Source organism: Canis aureus, chromosome 19, assembly GCF_053574225.1.
Source record: "Canis aureus isolate CA01 chromosome 19, VMU_Caureus_v.1.0, whole genome shotgun sequence".
In the NCBI taxonomy this organism is placed as follows: Eukaryota; Metazoa; Chordata; class Mammalia; order Carnivora; family Canidae; genus Canis; species Canis aureus.
Genome location: NC_135629.1, coordinates 49,285,381 through 49,299,417, shown reverse-complemented (window position 1 = coordinate 49,299,417; position 14,037 = coordinate 49,285,381). Strand labels below are relative to the sequence as shown.

General features: G+C 51.3%; 1 protein-coding gene across 1 annotated transcript; it reads right to left on the bottom strand.

The window, feature by feature from the left end:
- Nucleotides 1-52: 52 nt before the first annotated feature.
- On the bottom strand, nucleotides 53-4,086 carry NDUFB7 (NADH:ubiquinone oxidoreductase subunit B7). The gene is made up of 3 exons (XM_077859649.1): nucleotides 3,894-4,086; nucleotides 646-814; nucleotides 53-248 (listed from the first exon to the last, which is right to left on the bottom strand). The coding sequence occupies exons 1-3, from the start codon at nucleotides 4,003-4,005 to the stop codon at nucleotides 116-118; spliced, it is 414 nt and encodes a 137-aa protein (XP_077715775.1). The 5' UTR covers nucleotides 4,006-4,086; the 3' UTR covers nucleotides 53-115.
- Nucleotides 4,087-14,037: the final 9,951 nt, after the last annotated feature.

Below are 14,037 nucleotides of genomic sequence, written 5' to 3'. Positions count from 1 at the left end.
TCTTTGGGGTAGGGGTGGTTTGGGGACCAGGACACCACAGACAGAGGCTTGGTTCTGGCTGATGGGCCTGGAGGCTTTTATTTATCAACTGGTCCATAGGGTGGGGGCGGGCCCACTACAGGGCTACCTCGGGGGCCACCTCACCGGCCCCCTGGCCTCTGGCCACATCTGCCTCCCTCTGTTCCCGCCGCTTCTTCCGCTGGAGCAGCCGCCGTTCCCGCTCAAACTCCTTCATGCGCATCACATAGCTGCAGGAAGAGTGCATAAATGGGAGTCTGGCTCCCTGGCCAGGCCCTCCCGAGCCCCAGGAAGCCAAAGGGACAGGAGTGGGTGCCCCACAGCTTTCTGGGAGGCCTCTGAGTAGGAAAGACCTGTGTGCCTGGTTTAAGTCTGGGGTCTGCCCGAGTGGACACCAGTGAGCCCAGGGCAGAAGCTGGGCCTCCTACCCAGAATCCGGGCCTGGCCATTCCTTCAGGTGGCCTCAAAGCCACGTGGCCCACCCAGCAGGCCCCCTGAGATTCCTCTTTCAACCAAGGTGGAGCTTGGCTGGAAACTCGGTGCTAGTTCACTGTGTTCTGCCTCTGGGGCAGTATCCTGCGGGGGCCAGGCCAGGGCTGGGGATGTGGGGGCGGGTCTGGGGCTCACTCAAGGTGCTCGCAGTAGTCCCAGTCGTGCTGCTCGTGCTTGCAGGCCAGGATGTTGGGGAAGCTGTCACGCTTGCACTTGAGCAGCCGGATGAGGTAGTGGGCACAGTAGTCTCGCTGCTGGAGCACCAGCTGTGCGTCGTTCATCTGCTGCTGTGTGGCCACCATCTCTGCAGAGAGTGGGTGGGCTTGTTGGGCTTGAACTGCCAGAGATCCGTCACCCACCCTCAACACCTGATTCCTGGGAGACCCAGCAGGTGCTGTGCAACTGGGAGCCACGGTTCAGGGGCCCCCACTGGGACGTGGGGCCTGGGTTATGGCCACCCCGACAGTGTCCTTTCCTAATGTGCACAAAGGCCACTCCGGACACTGAGGCCCAGATAGAGGAAGGGTCCCTTTCTCCCCATCACCCCCAGATGCCTCCCCTTCCCTGGGTCTTCATCTCCAGATACCCCAACCTGCAGAGCCCAAGCTCAGAAACCACCTTCTCCCAGTGTGTCCCCCTGCTGGCCATATCCCAGTGTCAGGCCTGCTGCCTGGGGACCTGGATCCCAGCTCGAATCAGCAGTGAGCGTCTGTCGCCCGAGCGAATATGTGTGAAGGCCTTAGGCCTGTGCCTCAGAGAGAGCTGAACTGGCTCCTGGTCCTGGTGCCATGTCCACCTGACTGACTGTGGGTGAAATCATCTTTCAGGAGGCTGACCGGGGCTGTTAGGAACCGGGCACATACCCTAGCCTGCACCCACTGTGCCCTGTGGGTGACCTGCATTCCTTTCTTGGCTTCATGGAGGGCTTGGCGCCTGCCCACTCCCCTCAGCCCAGCAGGGGTGCCCAGAACCCAGCCGTCCTGCAGTTCAGGCTGCCCTCACTGCCCTCGACATCTTGGTCCCAATTCCTTCCTATCAGCATCAAAATGTGTCCACAGTGATCTGGTACCTTCCCCTGGCTGGCTTCCCTCCCCTCTGCTTCCCAGTCCCATTTCCTCATCTCCTGCCCCTGCACCCCACGCTTTTCTGGCTCCACTCCAGCACTGCCCATCCACGGTTCTCACCAGGGCCTCCTGAAATGCCAGGACTCCATGCTTCCTGCCTGCTGCTTTCTCAAACGTTCTCCTTCCCACTAGCCGCCCAAACATTACATGTTGGCTTCCGGTGGTTCTTGCTAGGAGCCTTCTGCTCATTCTAATCCGTGGCTTTGATCGCCACTCCAGGTGGATGAGCCCCAGGCCAGAGTATCTACCTGCAGCCCCCTGTCAGGGTAGTGTGGCTGGAACATGCCCAACAAGAATGCCTGCCCTTGAAGGCAGACACCTCAAACAGGTGGAACCAGAGTATCAGATAATGCCCGGCAATGCCCAATATTAGGGAGAGGAGTACAGCAAGGGAGAGAGAGGCAGTGTTGGGGAATGGGTCACAACTTTAGATGGAGGAATCCCCCAGAAAGGCAACTGAAGGTGAGCAAGTGAGTCACACAGACACCTGGGGGAAGAGCATTCCTGGTGGTGGGATAGCAGATGCAAAGGCCCTGAGGTGAGAAGAGAGGTTCAGGATGCCCCAGGGATCTCAGCCTGAGCATGTGGCCGAAGCCAGAGGCAGAGTAGTGCCGCCTTCAGTCCAGGGTGTGATCCTGGAGACCCGGGATTGAGTCCCACCTCAGGCTTCCTGCATGGAGCCTGATTCCCCCCCCTGCCTGTATCTCTCATGAATACATAAATAAAACCTTTAAAAAAAAAAAAAAAAAAAAAAAAAAGGAACTGTTTTGGACCTGCTGAGTGGGTGATGCCAAACAGGCAGTGGGCCCACGAGTCTGGAGTTGAGGGTCCAGGTCCAGGCCCAGGTGGAGATAAAAAACTGGGGAGCAGGATGAGGCACCTGAAGCCAGGGGTCGAGCAGAGACCCTCCCTGAGGGGGGGGGGGTGAGTGGAGACACAAGGCCCAAGCAGTGAGGCCCTCAACATTTACAGACGGGGAGGTGGGGAGGAATCAGTGAGGTGGGTGGGCGTGTGGGGCGTGGGAACCAGCTGATGAGGGGTTTCCAGGAGGTGGTGGCCATCAACTCGGATGCCGCCTGCAGGGGTCAGTTAGAACTGACCACGGGGTCCAGGGATACGGAGTGGGGGCGCACGGGAAGCTGGGCAGGAGCCCCTCCCTCACGTGAGCGGTGGGGTGACTGCTGGAGGGGATTCTGAGACGGCAGAAGTACGTGGGTCTGCACGGGACGGCGGGGCCAGCCCACAGGCGAGGGCATGTGGAGGGGCCACAGAAGGGCTGGACCCGAGCAGGGGCAGATCGTCCGGCACGACAGGAGAGAGGGCCAGGTCCCGGCGACACAGGGAGCCCGCTGAGCACTTCTGGTTGCTTCTGGTTTCTTAAGAGGATGCAAGTGACGAGCTGGAGTGAGAAGTGCGGGACCGTAGGAGGGCACGGGAGTGGGCCCAGTGCCCGGGAAGGCAGCAGGAAGGGTCAGAGGGGAGCCACGGGGGGCGGGGGGCGGGGGGCAGTCTCTCTCCCGGGGTGCGGGGCTGCACCGGGACGGACGCCAAGGAGAGCCCGTCAAGAAAGAGGAGCAGGGGCCTGTGCCATCATGGGCGAAGGATTCCCGCGACGAGGAGGTGGGGGCTGGGACCTGGGGCCGCCCGCCCGGTTCCCCGGGATCCGACCTCTGCGCACGCCGTCCGCTCGGCCTCCCTGTCGCCGCCCACCCGGAGCCAGCGCCTCCCGCCCCCGGGCAGGTCGGTCACGGCCCGGCGCCCAGCTTGCGAAGCCCCGCCTCTCCCCCCCCCCCGGTCTCACACCTCGCCCCCGGCCACCGCCTCCCGGAAGCCTGCCGCGCCGCCCCCGGTGCCGCCCCCGAGCCCCGGCGAGGCCTGGTCGGAGCCCGCCGCAGGCGCGGTGCCCCCGGCACCCGGCCTGCTTGGCTGTCGATGCGCTTGCGAGGCTACCACACGCGAGGAGCAACGAGCAGGGCTGCGCGGACAGAGGTGCGGCGGGCGCGCCCCTGCGGACTAACCGCGCCGGCCGCGCTCCGCCGCCTCAGCCCCCGGGCTTTCCGCTCCGACCGCGACTTCGGCCTCGGCTGCCCCCGCACGCAGGCAGGCTCGCGCGTGTCCTCCGGACTCTTCCGGGCCGACGTCGGGGCCGAGCCTCGACCCGGCGCGGGAGCCCGAGCCCAACCCCGGGGGCCCCGGGGCTCCGGGGTTCGGGCGTCCGCGCCCCACTCCCGCCGGCCGCGCCTGCGCACGGGGCCTCACCGCGCTCCTTGCGCCCCGGGAAGCCGTAGTCCGCGGGGAAGGTGGGCATCCGCTTGGGGTCGGGCTCCCCCGATGGATCGGTCACATAGCGCCGCGCCAGATGCGCCCCCATGGCTGCAGCGCCGCAGGTTCCCGCAGCGGCCGGGGTCACCTCGCTCCTACCCGGAAGCACTCCCTCTTCGCCAGCCACGGCTTCCGGGTCGCGCAGGCTGCTGCTGGGATCAGGGAGATAGGCGGTCGGCTCCGGAGGCCTCCCGCTTTCTCTGGCGCCACCTGGCGGTCAGGCGGAGGCCGCGCGGGCGCAGCGCGTCCCCTCGCGGCGTCAGGTGGACCCCAGAGGAGGTCTTCCTGCTTCTCGTTTAGTCTTGGGGGGGGGGCGGGGGGGATGGGGACAGGGCGGGCCGGGGGCCTCTCCCTACCCTCCTTGGGCACACAGGAAAATTATTTTGCATAGAGTATTTCCGAAAACCCGTTTTTCTTTTAAAACAGTTGAATTTGTCTTAAAAAAAAAAAAATCAACAACCTTGCACAGTACTGATGATATAATTATCGAAGATCAAGTTTAAATGCAATAATTCAAAATAAAGATTTTAATTGATTTAATTTAATTTAAATAGCAAAGCTATTTGTAAATATAACTACTTAAAGGTGAAATTTTATTTTTTTTAATTTTATTTATGTATTTTTTAAATAAATTTATTTTTTTTTGGTGTTCAATTTTCCAACATATAGAATAATACCCAGTGCTCATCTCATCAAGTGCCCATAAAGGTGAGATTTTAAATAAATCCTATTGAGTACTTTTGTAAAACTAAAATAAGATTCTATTCTGCTATCCCTCTAATTGCCACTGTGAGAATCGGTATTACGTTTCACACTTGTTACATTGGGGCTTACATATATGCAAATTTAAGAGTATCGTACATTGTTTAGTGCTGCCAGATACTCCTTGGACTCAAGGTTCAGCGGTAACAAATGCTGTGCTAATTTGTTACTCTTTGGAAACCTGCACGGAAACACAAAAGCCATTCAGTGGGCTCTCTTGGGTGCACCTGTCAGAAAGGTGCACCAAGAGCCCACCCCTTCAGTTGAGTGCACCTGTCAGAAAGGGAATTAGATCATTCCTTGGCTGAAACCCTCCCCTGGGTCCCCAGTTCATATGGACTAAAAGCTGGACCCAGCCTGAAAGTGTCTGACTCAGGTGGTATAGGGTAGGGCCCCCAAATCTGCATTTCTAACAAGTTTCCAGGTGATGGTGGTGTTGCTGGTCTGGGGACCACCCTTGGGAGAATTGCTGAGCTAGGTTTTCATGTGCTGACACAGAGACCTGGATATTATTAAGTGCTCCTTCTGACTCCAGGGGGCAGCATTCACATTGTAGTCTTTCTGAATGGCACTCCTGGAATTGTGCAGTGCATGGTCTGCGCAGCTGTACCAGGCAGCCTTGCCTTGTTCTGGATGTCTTTCTTCCCCCTCTGTTTCTGTGTGCTTCAGCTGCAGAGGTCAGAGTTGGGAGGAGGCCCAGGGCCGCAGATTACTATCCCAGCTCACTGTCTCTGTACGACCTTGGGAAGTGACTTCCCCTTCTCAGAAACTCAGTTTTACTCATCTGTAAAATGGGATCAGTAATACTAGTGTCATTTAACCTGAGATCCCTTTGACTTATCTCGTTTATTGTTAGTCTCTCTTGAATGTCAGCTCCACGGAGCGGGGAATTTTGTCTTCTTTGCTTCTGTATTCCTGCGCCTGGCACACAGTAAGTGCTTTGTAAGTACTTATCAAATCAACAAATGAATAAATGAATAGAGTGGCTTGGAGGAGTCAGTGAGGTGGTTGCATGAAAAGTGCTTACTGCCTGGCATATGGTAGGGGCCCAATACACGCTGGTTATTGTTACTCTTGTCTAGCTGGTCTCTCACTAGAAGGTATGAGGCTGAATAAGGAAACCTCATTTACTGCACCCCAATGTTCACAGCAGCAATGTCCATAAAAGCCAAAGTGTGGAAGGAGCCACTATGTCCTTCGACAGATGAATGGATAAAGAAGAGGTGGTGTATATAGACACTGGAATATTACTCAGCCATCAGGAAGGATGAATACCTATTTACATCGACATGGATGGAACTGGAGGGTATTATGCTGAGTGAATAAGTCAATTGGAGAGAGATAATTATCATATGGTTTCACTCATATGTAGAATATAAGAAATAGTGAAAGGGTCATAAAGGAAGGGGGGGAAACCAAGTGGTGAAAAACTGACGGGAAGACAAACCATGAGAGACCCTGGGGAATAAACAAAGGGTTGCAGAAGGGGAGGGGGGTCAGGGGATGGGGTGACTGGGTGATGGGCATTAAGGAGGGCACGTGATGGGTTGAGCACTGGGTGTTATACTATACGCTGGCAAATTGGATTAAAAAAAAAAACAAGTGTACTTGTGATGAGCACTGGGTTTTTAAAGAAAGTGTTGAATTAGTATATTGTACACCTGAAACTACGATTACACTCTGTGTTAACTGGAAGTAGGGATGCGTGGGTGCTCAGCCGTTTAGCACCTGCCTTCGGCCCATGTCGTGATCTTCGAGTCCCAGGATCGAGTCCCACATCGGGCTCCCTGCATGGAGCCTGCTTCTCCTTCTGCCTGTGTCTCTGCCTCTCTCTGTGTGTCTCTCATGAATAAATAAATAAAATCTTAAAAAAACAAAAAAGTAACTGGAAGTAAAAAAAAGAAAAAAAAAAACCTTTTAAAAAAGGAAAAGAGAGAAAGGGAGGCCAGAAGGGGTAGCACTCATGCCCTAGCATCCTTTTGTCCATTGCAGATCCTGCAGGGAAAGAGGAACCTTGCATTCCTGTCTAGGGGGCCCCTGGACTTCACCACCCCAGCAGGAGGATGAAAGATTTTTCCTTGGAGGCAATGGCCCAGCCAATGGCCCAGGCCCAGTGGCCTCACGACTCAGCCACTGAGAAGCCACTACACTTTGAACTCCCACTTCCTTCCAAGTGGACTCTTTTGTCTATAACAACCCCTCTCCCAAGGACTCCCCCTCTTTCCTTTATAAAGGAAACTTGGTTCTCTGGACTTGCTTATGGTTGGGCCACAGCCCGCTAGTCCTGGATTGCAATTCTTTGCTATCCCCAAACACACTCAGTTTCTTGGTAGAATGATAACTGGCTGTTTTATTTTTCGGGTTAACAAAGGGCAACCAGAGACAACACGGGACTCCTGGGACCAGTCATTTTAGTAGAGGCTGAAGGGGTCCAAGCTGAGGATGATTCCGGGTGGATCGGGGGAGGTGGCCCATTTTGTCCTGAGGTCCCTGGACTCTTGTCTCCATCTGGCCGGTCCATACTCAAGAGTTGGGACCTGGAGGAGATGATATTAGGGTGAGGGTGGTTTTATTATTTATTTTTATTTTTATCATTTTAATATTTTATATTTATATTTTTATTTTTTTATAAATTTATTTTTTATTGGTGTTCAATTTGTCAACATATAGAATAACACCCAGTGCTCATCCCATCAAGTGTGCCGGGTGAGGATGGTTTTAGGCAGCCCGTGCCGGGGTGGGAAGGAAGAGGCTGGGCCTTGGTCACCAGTGCCACACAACCTTCCTGTTTTTTCTCTACCAATCATTTGACAAGGAGGCTTTCCGGTGTCCCCTGCCCACACCCGCCACATGCCCTGGTTCGCTGCTCACAGCTTACCCATCCCTCCTTCCTCCTTCCCTCACGGTCCTCTCTGGCCCCATCTGGCCTGTCCCCAGGCAGGTGCTTTGTTAACATTTTGTGAGCAGAAAAGCCTCAGAGGCCCGAGTAGGCCTGGGGGCGGAGAAGGAAATTCTGTGTGGCATCTGCACCTTGCCATGGTCTGCTGGATGGGAGATTGGAAGCCCTGGGTACTTCAGTTCAGAGGGAGGAGAAAAAACAAGGGCAGTGTGGCCTAGAAAGTCCCTGGGGAAGGCCTTAATCTGCCTATGGGGCAGACAAGTCGGTGTCTCTAGTCTAGCTCGTGAGCTGTCGTGGGATGCAGCTGCCTGCTTTGAGGTTGGTTGGTTGGTGTTGGAGGGTTGAGTGAGCCTGGAGGGGCTTTGCCTTGGGGTGGCCTTATTCAGGGCTTGGCAGGCCAGTCAGTCACACATTCATTCAACAAACACCCACTGGACAACTACTGTGTGCCAGGTAGTGGAGCTGAGCTGCTAACGGGCAGGCAATGGAGAATATAAAGAAGTGAGATATATGGAATGTCAGATGGTGGTAACTATTAAGGAGAATTATAACAAATGGAGTATATGGAGAAGGGTGGGTTGTTTTAGAAAGTCTCATGGAGAAGGAGACATTTCCTATTTTTTGAACACACCGGGAGTTTGCTGTCCTCAGGGCCTTTGCACAGCCAAGAACACTCTTCCTCCAGATGTGCAGATATTATCCATGACCTGCCTCCACCTCCTTCAGTCTATTTCAATTGTCAGGCTGTTCCCAACCACCATTTTCTTCTTTTTAAAAATCGAGATATAAATGACATATGACATTATATTAGTTTCAGGTGTACAACATAATGATTCCACACATATTTATACTGCAAAATGATCACCACAATAAGTCTAGTTAACATCCATGCAGAGTTACAGTTTTTGTTCTTGTGATGAGAATTTTTTTTGAAGGTTTTTATTTATTTCATTTGAGAGAGAGAGAGAGACAGCACACGTGGGAGGGGGGAGAGGCAGAAGGAGAGGGAGGAACAGACTCTCTGCTGAGCCGGGCGCCCAATGCGGGGCTCAATCCCAGGACCCTGAGATCACGATCTGAGCCAAAGGCAGATGCTCAACCATGCGAGCCACCCAGGTGCCCAAGAATTTTTAAGATCTAGTCTCTGAACGCAAAATTATTTCAGGGCATGAGTTGGGTGTACATTCTGTAACGGACATAGGGAGCCTCTGAGAACATAATAAAGGTGCCTCTGGGGATCCCTGGATGGCTCAGCGGTTTCGTGCCTGCCTTCAGCCCAGGGTATGGCGCTGGAGTCTCGGGATCGAGTCCCACGTCGGGCTCCCTGCATGGAGCCTGCTTCTCCCTCTGCCTGTGTCTCTGCCTCTCTCTGTGTGTGTGTCTCTCATGAATAAAATAATAATAATAATAAAATAAAAAAAAATAAAGGTGCCTCTGAAAGCATTAATTGTTCAGGGAACACAGAAGGAGCATCACATGAGCCAATGCATGTGCTGACCATTTTATAATTCATGGAGAGGTGTACGACACATGGGAAAAGACATGTTTTTATGAGTGTTCCCTATTCGACTAGCTGTGAACTGTGTTTGTGAATGGATGTGTAGACAATTCTGTAATGAATGTAGAGAATCGTCTAGAAACACATGTGAAAAGAGATGCTTCTGGGATGCCTGGATGGCTCAGCAGTTGGGCACTTGGCTTCAGCTCAGGGCGTGATCCTGGGGTCTTGGGATCGAGTCCCACATCGGGCTCCCTGCAGGGAGCCTGCTTCTCCCTCTGCCTATATCTCTGCCTCTCTCTCTGTGTCTCTCATGAATAAATAAATAAAATATTGAAAAAAAAAGATGCTTCTAAGACTCTTGGTAGCTTTTGAATATACTTGATCACCTGCTTAAACATAAGCACTTAAGTGTCCTATGTCTCCTCCTTAGCTCTGCTTTGGCTGCATGCCATGTTTTCATATAGTGCACTTTCACTTTCATTCAATTAAAAAATTTACATTCTTTTTAGAGAGAGAAAACAAGAGCATCCACGCGAGCCAGCGGGGGGGGGGGGGGGCAAGTGGGGGGGGGAGGAGGGAGAGAGAGAATCTTAAGCAGGCTCCACGCCCAGTGAAGAGCCCAATGCAAGGCAAGATCCTGACCTGAGCCAAAATCAAGAGTCAGACGCTTAACTGACTGAGCCACCCACGTGCCCCCAGTTGAAAAAATATTTATATTTAAAAAAATTTTTTTACTGGTGAAAATATTTTTGATTTTTGACTTTCACTTTGACCTGTGGGTGTGATTTAATTTTCAAATACCTGTGGATTTTCCAGATATCATTCTGTGATTTCTAATTTTTTTTTTTTTTTTTTTTTTTTTGTGATTTCTAATTTAATTCGGTTCTAGTCTGAGGACATGCTTGGTAAGATTTCCACTCTGTGATCTTCCTTTTTATGCAAGGGATTTTTTTGCTGGTGTTGTTGTTCAGCAATATATCCCTGGTACCTAGAACACATAGCAGATTATCGGTACCTGTCTGTTGAATGGGTGAATGAACAACTGAATCCCCATTCCCCATTGGACGTATCAGAAGGCCTTTGCTCAGAGATGTTATTCTACTCCCCTGTGGTCACACAGCAAGAATGGGGCAGAGCTGGGGTCAGAGCTGGGTCAGCCTTATGTGATACCTAGTTGATGGGACTGAATTGCTCTACTATAGTTCCTGAGCACCTACTATGTGGCAGGTCCTGAAGGATGGCCTTGGCTGTGGCCATCACCCCCTCACAGTGAGACTATCTGGCCATCATTGCACTTCCTTACCCTAGGCCCACTCACCTCAAGGGGCAGCCTTGCTGGGCAGAGATGCCATCATCCATGCACTTGGCTGGTGTAACCCCACCTCCGTCCTCTCCCTCCCCTCTGACCCCACTTATCCATCTGGAGCCTGATGGTCCTGTGTGTGTGCTCAGCAGACAGGATGCGTCTTTCTCAGATGTCTCCATTTCTCCACGTGTGGAATGGGAATGGCTGCACCTACCCGTCAGGTGGGCTGCGGAGGCTCTGCACATTATATCATGCGGTGTTATCAGGGGAAAGCCCAGCCCCTGGGGTGAGTTTTCTCTGGAGAGGGAGGCTGGTCGGCTACCTCATACCACACTCCTTCCCCATGTGCTTACGAAGATTTTCCACTTGTGGAGACTGTGGGTTGCTTATATTGATCTGTGAGGCAAGAAATTCTATTTTAGGCTGCTCTTATTCTAAACTTGTTACAGCAGCCCAGCCTAATATTTTAACGTGTATACAGGCCTGGCGGGATTTCCTTGTTTCTCAGGCCCAATTTGAATTGCGATTCCTTTTACTTTTAGCAGGAAAGCCCCCTTAGAGGGAGAATTGGGGTCTTGCCCCTCACGGTATGGAATCGTTTCCTGTGGTTACTGTCACAAATCACCACAAATTTAGTGGCTTAACACAATAGTAACAGACTCTTTTATCATTCTTGAGGTCAGAAGTTCAAATTGTTTGATGGGGCCCAAACTGGCCATCATCAGGGCCACATTCCCCCAGAGGATCTAGTGGGAGAATCCATCTTCTTGCCCTTTCAAGCTTCTAGAGCTGCATTCCTTGACTCATGGCCACTTCCTGCATCTTCAAAGCAGCCAGAATGGTATAAAGCTTCAGAGAAAGAAGAAAGGCTTGAGACCCAGACATACACAGGGAAAGGTGGGGTGGCCACAGAGGCAGACATCAAAGGGACGTGGCCCCAGCCAGGGAATAACCAGGAGCCTGGGGAAGAGGCAAGAAAGGATTCTCCCCTAGAGCTTCTGGAAAGAGCGTGCTTGTGCCAACACCTTGACTTCGGACTTCTTTTATACCCCCAAGATAAATTAGATATTACATGCATATTTCAGATGTACAGACTGATGATCTGATATACATGGACATTGTGAAATATTCACCACAACTGAGCCAATCAATATATCTATCACCTGATAGTTACCACTTCCTTTTTTCTTTTTTTTTAAAGATTTTATTAAAAAAATAAAGATTTTATTTATTTACTCATGAGAGACATACAGAAAGAGGCAGAGACATAGGTAGAGGGAGAAGCAGGCTCCATGCAGGGAGCCCAACGTGGGACTCGATCCCAGGACCCCAGGATCACGCCCTGAGCCAAAGGCGGCAGACATTCAACCACTGAGCCACTCAGGTGACTGACTGTCTTTCTTTCTTTCTTTCTTTCTTTCTTTCTTTCTTTCTTTCTTTCCTTCCTTCCTTCCTTTCTTTCTTTCTCTTTCTTTTTTTCTTTCTTTCTTTCTTTCTTTCTTTCTTCTTTCTTTCTTTCTTTCTTTCTTTCTTTCTTTCTTTCTTTCTTTCTTTCTTTCTTTCTTTTTCTTTCTTTTTCCTTTCCTTTCCTTTCCTTTCCTTTCCTTTCCTTTCCTTTCCTTTCCTTTCCTTTCCTTTCCTTTTCTTTTCTTTTCTTTTCTTTTCTTTTCTTTTCTTTCTTTCTTGTGTGGAGAGGACCCAAGATCTACCCTTATAGCAAATTTCAAGTACACACTATAATACTGTCAACTATAGTCACATTGTTGTACATCAAGCCTCCAGAACTTATTCATCTTACATAACTAAAACATTGTACATATCTACCCAAGTTTCTCCTCCCCCAGCCCCTGGCGACCACCTCTCTGCTTCTATGGGTTCCACGATATGAGGGCAAGGACAGAAGCAGGCAGACCAGGAGGAGGCTATTACTGTAATCCTGGTGAAAGCTGCTGATGGTCAGACTGGGAGGTGAGCTCAGCTCAGATGTTGGGTATATCATGAAAGCAGAGCTGACCAGAATTTCTAACAGGTTTGCCAGATTTCCAATCTCTACGGTATTGAATAAACCACCCCAAACTTAATAGCAAAAAAAAAGTCACTTCAGTATGCTCACAGATTCCCTGGGACAAGGTCTGGTAGGGACACCTGGTTTCTGTTCCATGATGTCTGGGGTCTGAGATGGGAAGACTCAGCAGGCTAGATGTGCCTCTACTATTCTGAGGGCTAGAAACATCAGGAGGTGCCTTCATGCATATGTCTAGCACCTGGGTTGGGATGACTTGAAGTCTAGCCTGAGCTGGGACTGTTGAGTGGGTCACCTCCATGTGGCTGGGGTTTCCTCACAACATGAAGGCAGGGAGCAAGTGTTCTGACTGAACCAGGTGGAAGCTGCACGACCACTATCACATCTGACACATTCTTTTGGTTATAAGGGAATCACTAACATCATCCCAGATTCAAGGGGAGGAGAATTGGATTCTACTTGTTTTTATTTAAAAAAATATTTTGGGGGATCCCTTGGTGGCTCAGCAGTTTAGCACCTGCCTTTGGCCCAGGGCGCGATCCTGGAGTCCTGGGATCGAGTCCCACGTCGGGCTCCTGGCATGGAGCCTGCTTCTCCCTCCTCCTGTGTCTCTGTCTCTCTCTCTCTATCATAAATAAATAAATAAATCTTTTAAAAAATAAAAAATAAAAAAAAGATTTTTTAAGTAGGATCTACACCCAGCATGGAGCCCAACGTGGGCCTGAACTCAAAATTCTGAGATCGAGATTGGAGCTGAGATCAAGAGTTGGGGATGTTCAACCGACTGAGCCACCAGGGAAGCCCCCAGACTCTACTTTTTGATGGAATGGGAAGGTCACATCACATAAGAACACGTGGCAGAAAGAGATACTGTTGCTGTCATCTTTTGAAAATTCAATTTGCTAGAGTCATGGAATGAGAGAAGAGAGGAGTCATGGATGATTCTGAGGCCGTTGACCCCAAAGGCTGATGGTGGTCTTATGGGGAAACACAGGCAGGCTGCCCTCCAAATGAGTTCTCCAAATGGCTCCAGCCTGGTTGTTTTACCGCCTTCACTTGGCTCACAGGAAACTCCCACATCTGTGCTGAATCGAAACATGCAACCACTCCTCCTGCAGCCCCTTCCCCTAAATCCATGCTTTTGCTTCTTGCTGTTTTGGTTACGAGTCAGATCCTCATCCCTTGCTTTACCTGTGGGGTGGACAGACTTCTGTCTTTAATTTTCACTTTTTAAATAGCTTCCAGTCCATGTCAAGCTCACACGAAAAACCTTCCTTTGCAAGTTCTGTGTATATGACTGTGGTGACCAGCCCCCAATGACCCTTACATCCTCTTGTTCACATCCTCGTGTTGTCCCCTCCCTCCATGACTGAGCTGATTCATGTGAAAAAAGGATCATAGTTTGTGACTTGCATGGCAAAATCATAAAAGGTGCAGAGGCTTCCACCTTGGCCTCTGCCACATTGAGGGACACTTGATCAGCCCTCGGAGAGAGCGCTTCATCTTGGAAGCAGATCCTCCAGCCTCAGCCCAGCCGTCAGAGACTGCAGCCCCAGGGAGCCTCTTGAGTGCATATGAGAGGTCCTGAGG

Coding starts and splice junctions, on each gene's coding strand:
- NDUFB7 (XM_077859649.1), bottom strand. CDS start 4,005: ATGGGGGCGCATCTGGCGCGGCGCTATGTGACCGATCCATCGGGGGAG. Junction 815..3,893: donor CCCGGGGCGCAAGGAGCGCG/GTGAGGCCCCGT, acceptor CACTCTCTGCAG/AGATGGTGGCCACACAGCAG. Junction 249..645: donor GACTACTGCGAGCACCTTGA/GTGAGCCCCAGA, acceptor CTCTTCCTGCAG/CTATGTGATGCGCATGAAGG.